Source organism: Larus michahellis, chromosome 2 (genome assembly GCF_964199755.1).
Source record: "Larus michahellis chromosome 2, bLarMic1.1, whole genome shotgun sequence".
Classification (NCBI taxonomy): Eukaryota; Metazoa; Chordata; class Aves; order Charadriiformes; family Laridae; genus Larus; species Larus michahellis.
The window spans coordinates 167,997,784-168,016,204 of record NC_133897.1 but is presented as its reverse complement, the minus strand read 5'-3'; the positions used below and the strand labels follow the sequence as shown (position 1 = coordinate 168,016,204).

Genomic DNA, 18,421 nt, shown 5'->3' with positions numbered 1-18,421 from the left:
AGACATGCTGGGCCACGCAAGCTAGGGAAGAGGGAGAGGGGGCAAGCAACCTGGCGCACCCTGCCAGCGTGTGCTGCAGGATGGACAAACACCTCTCTGGACTCGTGACACCTCCCTGCTGAGGGACTGAGTGGAAATGCTGCAGGAAATTCAGCTCTGGGGGTAATTCCAGCTCTTTGGGGAAACAAGGAGTTTTTCAAACCAAAGCTAGAAGCTTTTCCCAGGCACTGTTTGGGGTCAAGCCATGTTTTCGTCTGTGGTACAAATCAAAAGAGGTTGTTTTGTTTTGTGTTTTTTTTTTTGTTTTTTTTTTTTTAATTTTTACTCTCCTTTTCATTCTTGACTTTTGGCTCCACAAAACATACTCGATTTCAAGTATTGATAACTGAAATGGCCTTTGGGACTGTGGCCTTCATTGACATATCTAAATCACAGAATAGAATCATAGAATCATAGAATCTTCATGGTTGGAAAGGACCTTTGAGATCATTGAGTCCAACCATACGCACACAAAAAAAACCCAAACCTACAATCTCTGTCATTAGGGCATACCCTGAAGTGCCAAATCTACACATTTCTTAAATACCTCTAGGGATGGTGACTCAACCACCTCCCTGGGCAGGCTGTTCCAGTGCCTGACCACTATTTCAGTAAAGTAATTCTTCCTAATATCTAATCTAAACCTGCCCTGCCGCAACTTCAGACCATTTCCTCTGGTCCTGTCATTATTCACGTGGGAGAAGAGGCCAACACCCACCTCTCTCCAACCTCCTTTCAGGGAGTTGTAGAGGGCAATGAGGTCTTCTCTCAGCCTTCTCTTCTCCAAGCTAAACATGCCCAGTTCCCTTAGACTCTCCTCATATGACGTGGTGGATGCCTCAGTCTGTGCCTGCCCCCCAAGTTGCAGAGAGCTGGGCACTTCTGGGGTGACTCCCCCCTCCTAGGACAGGCATCGAAGATGGTGTTTGGAGGTCTCAATGGAGACCCCCAACTCCTTCCAGAGGCTCAAGGCAAGTGAATCAGAGAGATCAACCATTTACATGCCTGTCCTGGTTTAGGCTGGGATAGAGTTAATTTTCTTCTCAGTAGCTGCTGTGTTTTACATTTATGAGAATAAATTGTATGAGAATAAGAATGTTGATAACTCAGATTCTTTTAGTTGTTACTAAGTGATGTTTATATTAAATCAAGGACATTTTCAGCTTCCCGTAGAAGCTGAGAGGGAGCACAGACGACAAGCTGGCCAAAGGAATATTCCATACCATATACTCAGTATATAAATGGGGGTTGACCAGGGGGCAGGAATCTGTGATCGCTTTTCGGGACAGGCTGGGCAATCGATCATTGGGTGGTGAGCAATCGTATTGCATCGCAATTTTGTATATTCTTTTACTATTATTATTATTATTCTCGCTTCTGTTACTGTTCTATTAAACTATCTCAACCCAAGAGTTGTAGGCTTGTTTTTCCTTTTTCTCCCTCTTCTTATAGTACTGCAGGGTGGGGGGAGAGGTCCTCATGGCTGCCAGTCGTGGTTAAGCTGTGGCAATGCCTAAATTAGTTGTTTTGAATCCCAGCTTCAGTGAGAAAAAGAAAAAAGAAAAAAGAAGGGGTGACAAAACTATCAAAAAAACCCTGCCTACGAGAGGAAACTTGATGGAAGTTGGCACATTTCCATAAAACTTCCACGTCTGGTGCACTAATGAATATTCTGAATTATGCAGGGGGATGGGGAACAAAAAAAACCACTTTCCTGGGAAATCCTGGATGGTTTCCAGGGCGGAGAAACAAACTGAGCCCACGAGAGGGAGCTGGTGCCTCTGCGTGGTGGTGGACCGGCCACAAAATGCTGTCTGCCAGCAGAAAACCTGTGCTCCTGGAACAATTTCCAGGGGGAAAACCAGCAGCCGTGCAAGGGATGAGATGGCTTGGCTGGAAGCAGCCCAGGGAAGGATGGCTGCAGGACGGAGCTGCCGATGCCAGCTTGCTGACGATAGGCCCTGGCCAGCCTCCAGTGTCTGCTTGCTCCCACGCTGGTGGCAGCTGGGGATGTGCCTTGGTTTGTCTGTGTAGGGTAATTCTGGTGCATCTAATATCAGCTTCCGGGGTGCATGTGCTAGAAGAGGGGGCATTTGCATCTGAACCTCAAAAGCTCGTACCGAGCCCTGCAAGGTTTCAATCCAGAGCCTGTGGCCATGGGCTGCTTGGAGTCACAGAATCACAGAACCACAGAATGGTGGGAGTTGGAAGGGACCTTCGGAGATCATCTGCCAAAGCCACGTCACCCAGAGCAGGTTGGACAGGAATGCATCCAGGTGGGTTTTGAATATCATCAGAGAAGGAGACTCCACAAAGTCACTGGGCAGCCTGTTCCAGTGCTCTGGCACCCCCAAAGTAGTTTTTCCTCATGTTGAGATGGAATTTCCTGTGTTCCAATTTGTGTCCATTGCCCCTTGTCCTGTCTCTGGGCACCACTGAGAAGAGTCTGGCCCCATCCTCTTGCCACCCACCCTGTAGATATTGATCATCATTGATGAGATCCCCTCTCAGTCTTCTCCAGGCTGAACAGAACCAGGTCCTTCAGCCTTTCCCCATAAGAGAGATGGTCCAGTTCCTTCATCATCTTCATAGCCCTCTGCCAGACTCTTTCCAGTAGTTTCTTGTCGTTCTTGAAATGGGGAGCCCAGAATGTGACACCCAATGGAAGTGAGGTGCGACCCTCTATCCCTCCCTCACCCACAGCTGGGAGTCCCCAAAATTGCTCGGCTCATGTTGGTCTTGGCCTGGGTAACCTCGAGGGAAACTTATTTTCTTGGCATTTCTGAGGTCCTAGGGAGAAAAGAAGGGATCAAATTGGATGGGGCTGCACCTTTCTGTCCCATTATGGGTGCCTCTGTCCTCTCTTTCTGATTTTCCTACACATTCCCTCTTTGCAATGTCCCCTTGAACATCTTCCTGCCCCTCTAAGACTAAACTCTGCTAATTCCCTCCATTCCTCCCATAAATGGTCACAGCCAAAAAGCAAGACTGGCATCTCCAACCCACGTTGAAAGTAAATAATGGAAATGCTACCTTTTTCCTCCTCATGTGTGGGTTTATACCCTGTTTACAACCCACTGCCTGATGCCTTCAACAACTGTGTGAAAGTAGAGAAAAAGTCCATGAAGGTTTTTGCGGAGAGCATGGTCTAGGTGAGACTTCAAACTAAGCTCTACCATTCCTTCCCCATTTCTGACCTCAGAAGAGTCATTCGGTGTCCCTGATTCATGTAGTTAAGATGGAGAAAACAACACAGGGGTTCTCATCCTGACCTGGAGGGCTCTTTGCATCTCGGCACTCAGGATCTTGGTGATGCTTCATCCAGCTGGTCCAGGGATGTTCTTACTCCTGGACCAGGAAGGTTCAGCCTGCCCACCCACTGAAGATGTCTGTGCACAGACATCTTCTGGGATCTGTCTGGGAGCTTGCCTCTCCCAGGTCCCTCCAGCACTGCGCTGCTATAACTGGTGTGAACACTCATCGTCTCCATGACATGATGCAGAAAGCTGTCACAGCAAAGCTGGGGCTGTTCCCGCATCGCTCACTCCTCCAGAATGCTGTTCTTTGACTCACTGTAGTGCCAAGGAGCTTTTGTTAGGAGCTGGTCATGTAAACAGCACAGAAAGACATCTCTCCCTGGCTTTCCATCACACGGGAGCTTTTACAGTGGATGGATGTAGACACAGAGGGGAAGGCAAGGGTGTAGGCATTGCAGGGTGCACTGGTTACATGGCCACTGCCTAATTTGTTGTTAGCAGGGTGACAGGTCTCATGGTTGAAGCCGTGGGCGGAGGCTACTCAGTAGGTCTGAAGGGGTCCAGGACCCCTTGGCCTTATTGCACGTTCAACTCCAAGGCTCTTGACAGTGCAAACAGACTTGGTCCCTGGAATAGCCCAGTGCCAGGATGAGATCACAGAATCATAGAATCATAGAATGGTTCGGGTTGGAAAGGACCTTAAAAATCATCTAGTTCCAATCCCCCTGCCATGGGCAGGGACGCCTCCCACTAGACAAGGTTGCTCAAAGCCCCATCCAACCTGGCCCTGAACACCTCCAATGATGGGGCATTGACAACTTCCCCGGGCAACCTGTTCCAGTGTCTCACCACCCTCACAGGAAAGAATTTCTTCCTAATAGCTAATGTAAATCTCCCCTCTTTCAGTTTAAAACCATTACCCCTCATCCTATGGCTCCCCTCCCTGATAAGGAGTCCCTCCCCATCTTTCCTGTATGCCCCCTTTAGGTACTGGAAGGCCACTGTAAGGTCTCCCTGGAGCCTTCTCTTCTCCAGGCTGAACAACCCCAACTCTCTCAGCCTGTCCTCACAGCATAGGTGTTCCAGCCCTCTGATCATCTTTGTGGCCCTCTGATGGAGCCCCATATCCTCAGAAAACCTTGAAAGGCAGCAGAAGGATTACATGCTGCTGTTGACCTTCAGTTCCCTTCAGCAGGCAGGCTGCCCTCCTGCCCAGCACTGACGTGGATGAGAAGGAGGGCTGAGCCTGGTACAGCCCATGCTAGAGCAGACAGGAGAGCCAGGAGGAGGCTTGGGGATCTGCTCCACCCTGAAAAAGCTGGGGGACTGGCTTGGCTGCTCATCACCCAGCTCCCAGCTGGATGTCAGCAGTGGTGAGAATGAAGGATGGTGCTTTACCCCCTCCCCACATCAGAAGAACCTCCCCAGACTACTCTGTGTCTCCTTTCCCCATGCTTAGAGCAGTGCAAAGCTTTCCCTGGGCGTGCGGACCTTACTGCTGGGGGGGATGTATCTGGAGACAGATCTTCTCCCCAGGGTTTGCTGCCTGCTGTGGGGCTGAAGGATTTGGAGGAAGCAGAGCTTGATGAATTTTTAGGTCTGATCGTATTTCATTTCCCAAAATACCCACCGTTGCCAAGGCGTGGTGGCAGAAACCCAGTGCTGCCCGAGATGCTGTCCTGCTTCCAAGGAAACCAGCAGCAGTGGTGCTCAGCATCTCCCAGGCATTACTGAAATGGTCCTGCATGCATGGTCCCTTCCTCGTATTTGGAACAAGAGGGAGCTGGGTTGGAGGCTGTCACAGCAGCGTCCCCACAGATAATCTCACCTCCCACTCCAGACCCTCCATGCTAAATGCTGCACTGCATGCTTTGGCAGGACTGTGAAGAAGCAAACGGGTGACACCAGATGCATTGCTTGGTGCTGTGGATGTGTCAGAGGAGAGGAGATACCCTGTATGTCAGCTGTGAAAGCCATGCCCACAGGACAAAGGGTGAGGTTTTGGCTGTAGAATGGGTCTCATGGTGCTGAATCCACCCCAGAGCAATTTCTGCCTGTGCTTCCTTCATCCCATCTCCCTTTCAGCTTGAAAGAAAGTGGGTTCTCCTCCATGCAGAGAGGCAGGAGAGAGCAGCTGTGAGCAAAACTGGGGCCTGATGCCAAGCACTGTGTTTACAGCCCAGAAATGGGAGGGCATGTCCCAGGGCTTTGCTTTCAGAGGAAGGAAAGTTGCATAGGCCTCTTTTCCCATCGGAGATCTTGTTTCCTTCCCCCAGCCCTGCTCCTGCAGCAGTGGTCAGCTCAAAGCTGGCAGGAGGAGCAACTGCAGCTGCTGCAGGCTAAGGAGCAAAAGCCACCGCTCTCCCACCCCCGTGACTTTGGACATGCCTCTCCTCACCCAGACTCAATTTTGAGGCTCTGGAAGCCTTTGCTGAAACACTGTAAAGTCCCTTCAAGGCATGGTTGTCTTTTTCCTGACTTTTTAACAAGTTGGGAGTGGGTGAAAGCCTGGTACATTGTGTATGCAATCAAGATGGGGCAAGTTGTTCCTACCATGCCCTTTCCTTGGCAAGCAGGAGGGTACTGGCAAACCTAGGATGACTTTTCCACCTTGGTATTGCTCCCTAGATCAGCGTGGGTGTCTTTTGGTTCCCATGCCCCTCCCAGGCTGTCATCCATGAGGTTTACAAGCCTTTGTTTGTGCTGAGTGGTTGGCAAGATGGATTTGGAGGGGCCGCTCCAACTGTGGATGGGATGGATCATGGTACATGAGCTGCTCTCACCATGCCTCGTGAGCATTGGGGATGGGGTGAGAGGAGTCAAAGCCCCAGATATAGTGTGCAGGGATACTCTTGAGGTGGACTGATGTCTTTCCCTCTGCCAGCGCAAACATGCACATCCCAGCAAAACATTGCCCTGCTTTTCCAAAATAATAATAATTTAAAAAAAAACCAAAACAAGCAAAAAAACAACCAAACAAAAAACAGCCTTGAATTTTTGGCTAATGCTCCTGGGAAAATACCCTTCTGCTCGCCCAGAGAGGAATATGATTGTGTTCCCAGATATCATCCTGTTTGTTTCTCTGCCCCGTTGAACACACCCGACGGGCTGGGATGTTTTCGGCCAGGATATTTCCTTGATCTCCAGCACCTCCGCCTGCTGTGGGCTCTCCTCCTCCGGGGACAGCCCTGCTCTCCTCATCCTCCTTGGCCGCAGTTGCGGAGGTTTCAGCATGGCTATTACCTCAGGTGTGACAAGTTTCTAGACGTAACGAGGGATGGCCCAAGCTCTTCTCATATGCAACTGGGGTTTTGATGCCGTACCTGGCTGGATCAGCAGGAGTGGGTCAAGTGAGAAACCAGAGCATCCAGATCTTCCCACGCACGTGCTGAGTTTTTCCACTCACGACTTTTTCCACTCCCAGTTGGGATCCATGTGGAAAATATCAGACCCAGAGCCCCTAAAACAAATGAAGAGTAGAGAGGTTGTCTCTGGAGCTCATCACAGCTTTCCCACAGACAGGGAGAAACGTGCTTTTCTCATTTTATTCTCAGCTTTCACTTCACTTTGGAAACTTCAGGTATTGGTTTTCAGCGCAGAGGATCACTTCCAGGCCTCAAATGCCCATCACACAAAAGATGAGTCAAGAACTTAAAGCAATTTTTTTTTTAAAAAGGAGCAATTTTGAAAATCGTGACTGTTTGCCTGCATTCTGGAGTGGGGTGCGCATGTCTACCCTTTATAATGGGTAGACATGGAAAAGTTTATTTTTTACAGAAGTAAAAGGGACAACTAGACTAAGGTTTTCTTGGTGTCTCCGTGGATAGCTGTGGAAGTTCTCACAAGGCCAGCTGCTACCACAGCTGTGTCCTAGATGAGTTTCACATATCACTGGCTCGGCGGGTTCAAATGACTGCTGTCTACACCATCATGTAACCATAAAACAAACACAAAAACCCCACAGAGATCAGAAAGACAGTTGTGAAGACAAACATGAGAGCTGTCACCTACTTTTCTTCCTGGAGAGCCTTGACAATATCTTTGGCCTTTCATAAGCATTCGTTCTGGCATAGGTCAGATGCCTATTGTGGCCTAAGATTTCCAAAGAACAGATCCTCACTTGTCAGGACCAGCATGAACATGTGGCAGATGGGACAGTCTCATTTTAGTGCCTGCACGTTGACTGCTCATGTCATTAAAGTAGATGAGGAAGGCTGGACCTCGGACAATGGGAAAATCCCACTTTCAATGGAAAAGCAATGACAGTTTGGGGAATTACCAACTGAGCTGTGTTACAAGGGCAAACTTAAATAAACCTGTGAGGATCATTTCTCCCCAAACACAGTTGTGGCCAGTGGCGTCCTCCTTGGTGAGGACTGGCATTAACTCTTTTGGGGGAATTCCAAGAGGGTGATGGGTTTTCCTGTCTCACCTCTTCTTTCTTCTCCCAATCATCCTTCTTCACTGCCCTTTTTCATTCAGACCCTGCAGGTCTCCAATAACCCCCCTCCTGGCTGCAGAGGTGCCACCACAGAATAATAAACCTTGGCCCTGGATCCAAGAAGGATGATTCACATCCGTAACTCTAACCTCTTTCCTCTCCAAACAGGATAGTTACAGCCAAATTGCAAGGAGCAGCCCCATGTCAGGGCACTGTTTGAGACAATGCTCGTTGGGGTGTGCCCAAGACATTTTGATGCTCCAATGGCATGGTCGGCGTTAGGGCTGGGCTTGTGCCCTGTTTGGTAAGCTAGTCTGGATCTGACCCTTCAGCCAGGGCATTGGCAGGGATGTGAATCATGGTCATTAACTCCATACATGATGGTGCCATTTGATATCTCCCCATAAGCCTCCAAGCTGATAGGCTGAATTATCTCTTAGGACCTTGGAGGTTAAGGGAATGTGACAAAATGGCTTTGGTCCTCCGTTGGCTGGTAGCTGTGACCCTAAAGGACTCATGTTCCTCACCCACTGTGACTACACAAGGCTACTTGTGACCATCACAGCTGTCATGCTGAGATGGAAGTCTACCTGGATCACCTTGTATTTCAACCAGACATGGTGCATCTGGGCTACGCCTATCCTTCCTAGATGCAGGTTTGGTAGCCTCTGTCATCTGCCATGAGGCTGACCTGAGGAGCACTCTCCTGTTGTCCTGAGCCTACCAGGTCAGCTACAGACCCAGATGTGGTTTGAGAAAGGGAAGAATAGAACAGGCTGCCTGCAACAGTCAGGCCTTAGGGTGAAAAGGCAAAATATCACACTCAGATCTCCCTTTTTTCCTGGGGTTTCTGGATCCCATGATTTCCCCCCACGCAGTCCTTCACCTAACCCTGTTGCCACTGCATGGCCAGATGGAGCAACCTGCCTTTCCCTGACCTGCCAAGGAAGGAGGAGAGGACACAACCAGATCAGCTTGATGCTGTCTGGGGCTGGGATGGACCTCTTGCCCTGCATGCATCTGTGTGACTCAGGCACACCAGGTGCACTGCCCATGGCTGCTTCTTCACACGTTCTCCCATGGCATCTCCTTTTTTCACTGAGGCTGCAATTTGCAACCCTGAGCTGAATCACAGAGTTTCCTCCCTGTACCATGGAGGAAACCTGTGATTGGAGCCACCCTCCAGAAAGAAAAGTGTAGAAAGTGGGGACAGTTGAGGTTAAAACGTCCCTGGACCTGGCAGTTTAGACCTTGCCACTTCATCACGGGTTGAAAACACGTTTTGTCTGGCTCCAGTTACACAAAAGGGACAGGCCTTGCACAACGTGCTCCCAAGGTCTGGCACAAACACTTGCTGTTGGCTGCCAAATGCAAAGTGGGTTAAGGTTTCTTCCTTAAAATTCCCAGGCTCTGTTAACTGTTTAATGTCCTTTGTGACACCATTGGGTTAACACCCACGTGGCCCAGTTTCTGCAGCAAGATTCACCCTGCTACCCTCCCCTCTCTTATTTTATTTTTTTTTATGTCTCTGGGAAAGTAGTTTTAACACTTCCACACTGTGTTCTCCTGACACCATCTGCACTTCCCACTACCCCAGTTGTCTTTGCCCTGGCTTTTCTTCCAACTGTCTTCTCCCCTCGCTTGAAAAAGTGGGCTGCTCTCTGTCACCCGCCCCACTGCTATGGTGCTGGTTGGAGCTCAAAGCCTTTGCAGTGCCCCTGGGCGTGATTGCAATATCAACAGCGCACAAGAACAGTGTGTTTTTGGGACCTGGCCAGACCCCAGTCTGGGTCCCAAAGCTTTTGCAGTCTTCTCCTTCAGGGACACAGGGACAGGAGCCAGGTGATGCCCCAGATGCATTCTCTATCCAGGCCCCACAGGAGACCCCGCAGTTTAACTCCAGTGGCTGGTTAAACTGGGATTTGGGGAGCTGTAGAAAATGCTCCTCAGCCCCTGAAGGGCTATGGTTAATACCTGAACAGTGTCTGCACATAACAACATGTACATTTTGCACAGCGCTAAGTAATGCCACGATAGGAGAAACAGCGAAGCGTCAATATGTCCATCCCGTCCCATCTTATTTCTTACCTTCACTTTGCCTGTCTTTAATTATCTCCCCCCAAGCTTTGTGTGTTTGCTTTGATTTATTTTGCTTTGCACTAATACTTCTCAGATCTTTCCTTCTCTCTTTCCAGTTCTGGGTGAAATATTAATCTTGTTTATTATTATTAACCTTCCCTCTCTCTAATCTATTTAAATGCTTTCTCACATTTCCACTTCCTACAGCCTATTTCTCACTTGCAGATTTTCTATTCAGCTGCACTTTGCTTTAACAGTGTCATTTATTTACTGTTCCTTTATTTGTTTTAATTTCAAAGCCTTTCTTCTTTCTTGTCGTGGGCTGTGTTCACGTGTTGCTCCCTTCCTCCTGCTGAGGAGCTGCATTTTTCTGCTCAGTTGGCTCCAAGATGAGCTGAATTCAGTGCGATAATTCAGTTTCGTTTCTGGATTTTTGATGTGGATGGAAGGGTAGGAAGTTTTGTTTTCCATTTCTCCAGCTGGCTGAGAGAAGCCTGACTATTATACGTAAAACAAACATGTAGACTAATACCTACCATTTCCCTCCATGCTCTATCAGATCATGTTTCCTGCCTAACATTGTTTATGCATGTATTTATACAAAGTCTTGTTTGGAGAGTATGGCTTTTTCACAGTTTATTTTTGAAGTATAGTTCCTACAGTAGCTGTCACGTGGGTCTTGCTAAAAGAGAAGATAATTAAAGATTTATGCTCAAGGTCAAGGCAAATCCAGAGAACAGAGCGGAAGACTTTGAAAACCAGATGCTCAGCCCCTCCATCCTGCTCTGGGCACAGGCAGAAACAGAAATCGTTGGGGGCTGAACCTGCTGCAGAAAAGGAGGAACTAGGCAAAGGAAGAATGACTGTAACCGATCACAGGGGTTGGGCACAGGATCATCTGCTCAGGATCTTGCAGGCAGGTGATCAAGATTACTCCTTGGGGGGTAATTTGGGGAAAACAAAGAGCAACTGGATGTCCTTTATTCTGTTTCCAAGCCATTTCTGACCTTACAAATCTTGACTCTGAGCTCCCCTTGGCCATTTCTTCTCTAAAGACAAAGGGTCCTGGTCTGCTGAGATGCCTTCTTGACCAGGACTTGTTTTATTTCTCAGTCATTTTCACTGCCATTCGTAGTTTAACTCTTGCAGCTGTTTCCATGCACTTTGTGCCTCTGCTGCATCCTGAGTCATTTGGCAAGAGGTGATGAAGTGGTTGTGGGTGCAGAAGGAGGGAGCCCAGAAGGACTGGAAAGGTCATGAGGGACTGGAAAAACCTGACAGAGTCCAAAATTGGTCTACAGGTAGCAACAAACATCGTTGCTTGGAAACCCTGGATACTTCTGGAGGACAGAGAAGCAGAGCAAAACAAAAACATTAAACCCCATCCCTGCCTGGACCACAGGAGCCACTGAGTGACAGTCTCCAGGCACAAACAGTGTCATTGCAGGAACGATACATGCTGGTTTTCTGCTTAAAGCACTTTCCTTAGTACAAGTGAGATGAGTATGAATGACTGCAGACAATCCAGTGAACAACCTTCTTTTTTTGCCTCCTCTCCCAATTCCCACAGATATGAAGCTGTTAAGATTTGAGAAACGCACAACAATTTATTGTAGTTTAGACATTTCTTCTATCACCCAATGACCCCTCCAACCCAGGAAGAGAAATCAGAGGAAAACATAGAAACACGAGGGCTGACATATAAATAGAGTTAATAGGATAAAACTAAATAATTAACATCAATAATAATGAAGAACTCAGCCCATTCTATCAGTACGAATCTGTGCACTCCCAGCAGTGGACAGCAAATGCCGGACACCATGGTTTCAGGAGGAAGAGAAGGGCTCAGGGGTCCGGCAACGTGGCAAGAAGTTGTCTGGATTGCAGTCATCAAGGGTGAGAGAGAACTTTGCTACAAACTTTCTAATTTATATTGAATGTGACATTCATGGTATGAAATAATCCTGTTGGCAGCTTGGGTCAAGTGCCTGGGTCTCACTCTTCCTTATCCCTGCACCTGGTGAACTCAAAAACACTGAGACCTTGAAACCCACATACCATAGCTGGCTATAAAGTAAATATTTTCACCAATTCAGACACTAGAATCTTCTAAAAGTGCAGTTTTCCCAAGCATTAGAAGATAAATTAGTCCTGTGTTGCTCAAACCACGACAGAAGCTCTCATCTCTCATATCATGTCAGAGAGAAAGGATGGAGGATGCCAGGTGACGCCTACTATGTTGCAAGCTATGAGCCACCCCAGACTGGTGCAGCTGCCTTTGCTTTGCTCCAGGTTTCATGGTTCAGCCCAACGGAGTAAGAAGGGACTCCCATGTTTGAATCAGATAAATTTTCCCCTAAATTAGCAATGTAGACTCGGTCAGCAGGAGAAGGCCTTGGAAAAAAAGATTGGATCTGAATGAGATGTTAAAAAAAATTGCTACCTGGAGACTCATAATAGGTTCCTACGCACAAACACACCCATCACTGATCACATCTCATCTTATGTGCTGTCACTCCCCAAACCTCAAATTACTGTAATCAAAGGAAGTCAAATGCAGTCCCAGTATAAAACCAGTCCCAGTATAAAACCTTACCATGGTGCACCATCCTACATTGTTCAGGCTCTGAGGGCACAACGACCATGAAGGCTTTTCTGATTGCCCTGCTGGCGGCAGTCCTGTGTGCCGAGCAAGGTAAGGAGCTTTGGAGGCTGGGAGCGCCAGATGGAGAGGATGAAAATACCAGAAGTGAAATTAGGAATAACGCAGGGAAAAGAAGGTTTGACAGTTTTTATTGGAATTGGTGAGGTCTTGGTAGTGCAGTTTCTCTTTGGCGTCAGCTGCACCAAGCAATATTTAGTGTGGTTGAGTCTTAGCTTCTGGGTGAGTTCTGCTGAGGTACCCGTAACCCAAAGAAGACAAGCTCACTACTCTGGTTTCTCACACCCTCAAGTACCAAGCTCCGACCACTCACATCTGAAGATAGACATGTGAACTGAGAAATGCTAATAGGAATGAAGCTGGGCTCACAGTTTTGCCTTTGGTTTTATTTTTGTTCCTGAATGAAACTTGAGGAGCTCTTGATAAAGGTAATACAGCTGCTATTGACACCACGTCTTCTGCCAGTGTTTCACTTTATTTCCCACAAAGACATTACAATTAAGAAAGTAGGTTGTTGGCAGATATTTGAAAGCCTAACAGCTCTTTGCTCTTAGGTTTGAAGAGGTTTTTAAGTGTCTAGGAGTGAGTGTATTTGTAATGGGATCCACAATGCTCTGTGCTGGTCCTCATTCAAAAGGAGGTGCAGATAAAACTAGATAATTGTGTAGAAATATCCAGTTGAGAAACATCGTCTCTGTGAGTGTATTTGCAGGAGTACTACAAGCCTTTTTGCACCGTTAAGACTATTTCTGGCTGCATTTGCAAAACTAGAGCTAATGGAGGGTGGAGGTCAGACGCAGGCAAGGTTTTATAACAGCTATAATGATTTAAGCTGTTATTGTTTCCTGACTGGGAGGGTTTTTCCTTGCATCAGTCAGTCGAGTGCATTTCGGTTGCTTTCACATACATACTGGGGTCTCCATCTGCAGCAGGAAGTGGTTTGAACAACTTTGTGAGATTTGGCAGAAAAGCAGATCAGAGAGTGCTACAGGGACTAGAAAAATGCAATAACACTTGCTAGGCAGCGTGTCTGGGCTTGTTTTGGCATGGTCTGCAAATGGAGAGTAGCCCACAACTCCGGTTGGGGGACCTCCAGAGAAGAGGCGAGAGGCTTAACTTATCCAAGTGACGGAGAAACAGCGAGTGCAGAATAGTCAGTTAAAAAGAAGTTAAAACTAGGATGCAACAAGGATGATTTTATCTGCTGTTATGGCGAACACCTCCGCTCACAACACCTAGCACTAGAAAAGAACATCTGGGTAGGTTTCAGAGCACGACAGTCAGTCATATGCTGACTTGAGCTGTACCTAAGGCACCTCAGCTCCCCACATCACAGAACGGGGGCCTTTTCTTCTCCTACTTGGGGTAGTTAGGGCCTAAAATGGCTTTTAATTCTCTTTTAAAACTGCTTCTGGAATTGTCTAACCATGTGTCGTGGGCAGGTTCAACTTCAGAGATGAATTTGAATCCACAGCAGCTGGGCTTTGGAGAATTCCTGGGAGGAGTTTCCTTGTTAAAAACAGGTTCAAATTAAATTGAAAGGGGCTCTTCTGTGCAGAAATAAGAGCCTTCCTGCGTTGAGAAAATCGGGGAAATTTCAGCCTAATGAAGGACTCTCCCCAGTTTGCAATTTGGTCGCCTTCAACCAAGGGCTCTCCACCACTGGTTACAATGGAGCAGGCTGTCCTGAGAGCAGCTGAGCTGTCTCTGTCACTGCTGCTCAGAAATGAGGAGCATTCCAGGGGACACTGAACAGGAGGGAAACAGTTTTCACTAGTTGTGAATCCACCTCTAGGGAACGAGATCGCACGTGTCTGTGTTTCCAGCATGGCCAGCTGGCCAGCCTGGAAATTTGACTCAATTTGCTTCAGTTTTGTTCAGAAATACATATCCTACCTACTTCTGGTTTTGTAATAGCCATGCTAATAATATCACTGAGAACATGTTGTTCCAGGCACTGGTAGAAATAATCTCTCTATTGTCCAGAGCAACCTCTCCCAGGGAACTCCCTTTAATGTGGCTCTGTGCTCAGTAATTTAGCTCACAGGGATGTCATAGGCTTTAATTAATTCATGTCTGTACAGTGTTTTGCAGATGTAGTCTGAAAATACTAACAACTGAGCTCTCACCTGAGAACAGTGACAGTTCCCCCTCTTCTTGCCAGAGCTATACTGGACCCATCTGGGCAGGTTGTGAACTCTGCTTTTGCAGGTTGGCTGTCAACCAGACCAATGCGAACCCAGGGGGAGAAAGAAAGGTCACCTGAGGGTGCTGGTCAGGCTGAAAAAAAAAGTGGTTTTAGGTTTAATCACCGAAAATCTGAAGTAAAGAAAGAAAACTTGCTTTGTTCTGTTTGTTTGCTTCTTCACTTCATTACTCAAAACTAACTTCTTATTTCACTTGTCATGAAAACTTGTTCGTTAACATACTTTTCACCTTGTATTTTCCAAGAAGGGACATGGCTTTTGACACTTTCTTCCCAGGAGGTTAATGCTGGAAACCACTAATATGTGGCATATGCACTCTTTCCAGCTTCCTCGCTGTTTTGTTACACATGTGACAATGAGCACTCCAACTGGAACTGTCTTAAAACCTACAAGTGTGAAGACCATGAGAAATACTGTACAACCACATACAGCACTGCTGGGTTAGGTGAGTACCAGCAAAACCTCAAGGTGTTTGTTTTTATTTTTTCTTCCAGAAAAATTGATGGACAATAGTTTTTATTTAGGGCAGTAGTAGGTCTTGTTGGAAAGAAGTGATCACAGAGGATCAATTTATGGATCATAACGCATAACCTCAGTGAATCCCTCAGTGGTGGTCTGTGATCCACCACCTGTGGTATGGTCCTCACCACCTTGTGGCAGGGCTGGTTGTAGCACACAGATTTTAATGAGCAGACCCTGTTGCTCGATCTGAGAGCTCACACCCATGCTTTGTGACGGAGGATGGAAAAGGGTTGGATGTAAGTAATGCGGTTTTAGAAACAGAAAATGCAGTGACAGTGACGGCAGTGATGGCAGTGATTTGCAGCCTGGAGAAAAGGAGGCTGAGGGGAGACCTTATCGCTCTCTACAACTCACTGAAAGGAGGTTGTAGAGAGGTGGGGGTTGGTCTCTTCTCCCAAGGAACAGGCGATAGGACAAAAGGAAATTACCTCAAGTTGTGCCAGGGAAGGTTTAGACAGGATATTAGGAAAAAATTTTACATTGAAAAGGTTATTAAGCATTGGAACAGGCTGCCCAGGGAAGTGGTGGAGTGACCATCCCTGGAGGCATCTAAAGGATGGGTAGACATAGTGCTTAGAGATACGGTTTAGTGATGGTTTTTGTCAGTGCTACGTTGATGGTTGGGCTCGATGATCTGAAAGGTCCCTTCCAACATAGGTGATTCTATGATTCTATGATTTTTTGCTGTCCTACAGGAAGCACGGTGTGGATTTCTATCAAGGACTTTCTAGTGTCATGCATTTGGTGCGGGTTGTGTGGATACTCACCCCGCATTCATCAGATCTGCTGATAGCTGTTATTGCTGCATTGCAAATTAAGCATAGCGTATTATACCTCCTCCTATCATCCTCTGGTCAGCTCTTGCAGAAGAATTTTAAATCATAGCTCTCCTTTCTCGTCTATTCTCCATCCAGGCAAGGACATGGGATACCGCATCACCAAGAAATGTTCTGTAGACTGTCCTGAGACGAACGTGAACTTCGGTGTGGCAGCTTATTCCACCAAATGCTGTAAAACCTCCCTGTGCAATTTCAGTGGTGCCAACAGCATAAAAATCAGCTATGCCGTGATGCTCCTGGGAATTGTGGCCAGTATGATCTGTGTCATCAGGGCAGGATTGTGATGAGGGGTGGGAGAAGATGTGACAACCCAAGAACCTACAAGGTATTCCCCAGCTGAGAAGCGAACATCCTCTGTCAAGTGTCCCCAACAGGGTCTATGCTACCCTGTTTTTTCCAAGACATTGCTTCTGATCCCATCCACAAAATGGCATGGCAGTGTAGCTACTATTTTTTCCCCTGTATCATTCATTGTTTTGTACTAATTTTCCCTGGGAAAGCTCTTTTGATAGCATATGTATGACAATTGTCAAACAAAATAAAGATTTATGTTATTCTAGAGTGTGTTTGCTATATTCACACTAAGATCAGGCTGAGAAAACAGCTCTGCCAGAAAGGGCTGTAGTCTGAATCTCTACTTCATATTGAATTCCACTTTTTAACACCTGGGAGTCTTTTCCTGGCTGCCTTTCTCAATTGACTCACTTGCATCCAGCAACTCAAGACAGACACTCCATAAAGCCACATGTTCTGCCTGATCACTCAGCACTAACGAATGAAGGTGTCAACCTGGAAAGGTCAAAGATGCTTGTGTTGTTCCCATTGTAAGCAGTAGCGAGAATTGTTTTGTAAATGCTAACACGCAGGACTGGAGGTTTGCCAGGTATTGGTTGTGCTCCTGGTTGGGCTGCAAAGTTCTCATGTGATCTCTGTAGGATGGATGGTTTCAACTTTTAAAATTGGTAAAGACCCCACACCAAGATGCTGAAGATGTCCAAGATGAGGACGGTGCTGCTGGAATCTGTCCTCATGGAAAGGTGATCTCCATGCCTGCTTGGAGAAGATGCTGCTGAGTGATGGCTCATGATTTCCCTGCAGCGAAACGGGCAGAAAGAGCCTGGCAGAGGGAATGGGTGTCTGATCTGGTGGGGAGGTCTCTGCTGCTTCCCTTTCCTCTGTCACTGTTGCATTTCTAGGCTTGGGGATGGAGGAGATGGGGTGGAGATCCCCTGCAGCTCTTGGAGGAGCAGAGCTATGGCTAAGATGGGCAAAATACATTTATTCTTGGAGCTGGAGGGTGCATAATTCCCAGCTGAGCAGTTTGTAAGTGCAGTGCTGCTTTTCAAGAGGGCTTCTATAGAAGTGGCACCTGGAAAAAAGCCCTCATGTTTGCAGCCCAGATGGATCTGAGGAGGGTACTGAGCTCCTCCAGCACTCAAGACAGGCTGCAAAGTGAACGTGTTTCTGTGCAACGGGGAAAAAACGCAGCTCTGGCTGTAGGCTGTGAAGATGGGATTAGGTTTTGTCATCCTATAAAGATTTAATTTCTGGGCAAGGAGGGTGTTCTGGTATTCATTTAAACACAAGACGGGCTAACTGAAGAATGGTAAGTATTGTAGCATTTCTGTGCTGCGGAACCAACAGAAACTTGGGGTTTTGCACTTCTTTTCAACCACTTTTCCCATCCCTTTTCCTATACGTTAATCATCATAATTTCTGAAATGCTTCTCAAAGCTTTTGGCCAACTTGAAAATACATATTTAGTAAAAACATCTGGATTTCACAGTTACTTTTAAATTTCAGCTTTTGTTTCATGAAAGCTACATGTTTTCACCAAAATAAAGAAATTGTTTGCCTTTCTCACATGACAATTTCAACCAGGTCTAGAACAAGATGAGGAAAACACTCTCCTTCCATCTCCACTCAGCAACTGTGTCGAGGGAAATAAGTCTTTCCACCCCATCCTCCACCCACAGTTAAATCCCCTGATACTCTTTCCAAAATATTCTTGAAGTTCATAGCTTCCAAATACTTGTAAACTTTGCCTTGGTCCCTCTGGTGTCCTAATCATCTGTGTTCTTTCTACCCCCATGGGTTCTTTTCAATCTCTCTCATCTGGCACTGCTGCAGGATGAAGATAACATTAATATTAGGGGGACATATGGGACCAGTTGGTAAAGTGCAGGATCATCTAATGGAAAATCTTGACTGTCAGAAATCCTGCAATAACTCCTTTAAGAAGTACAGCCTTGCCATCTCAAAATCTCAGCAGCTTGCAGGAGACAAGAGATATTTTAGTTTTCGCTTGGATAAGACTACAAGGCGGGGGGGGGGGAAAAGTGCCTGGCTGAGATGCTATTTCTGTACCTGTTAAT

General features: G+C 47.0%; 1 protein-coding gene across 1 annotated transcript; it reads left to right on the top strand.

Annotated features, from left to right (window-relative positions):
* The first annotated feature begins 12,459 nt into the window (after window positions 1-12,459).
* On the top strand, window positions 12,460-16,330 carry LOC141738466 (lymphocyte antigen 6E-like). Its single transcript, XM_074573683.1, has 3 exons — window positions 12,460-12,511; window positions 15,011-15,130; window positions 16,122-16,330. The coding sequence occupies exons 1-3, from the start codon at window positions 12,460-12,462 to the stop codon at window positions 16,328-16,330; spliced, it is 381 nt and encodes a 126-aa protein (XP_074429784.1).
* The last annotated feature ends 2,091 nt before the right edge of the window (window positions 16,331-18,421 follow it).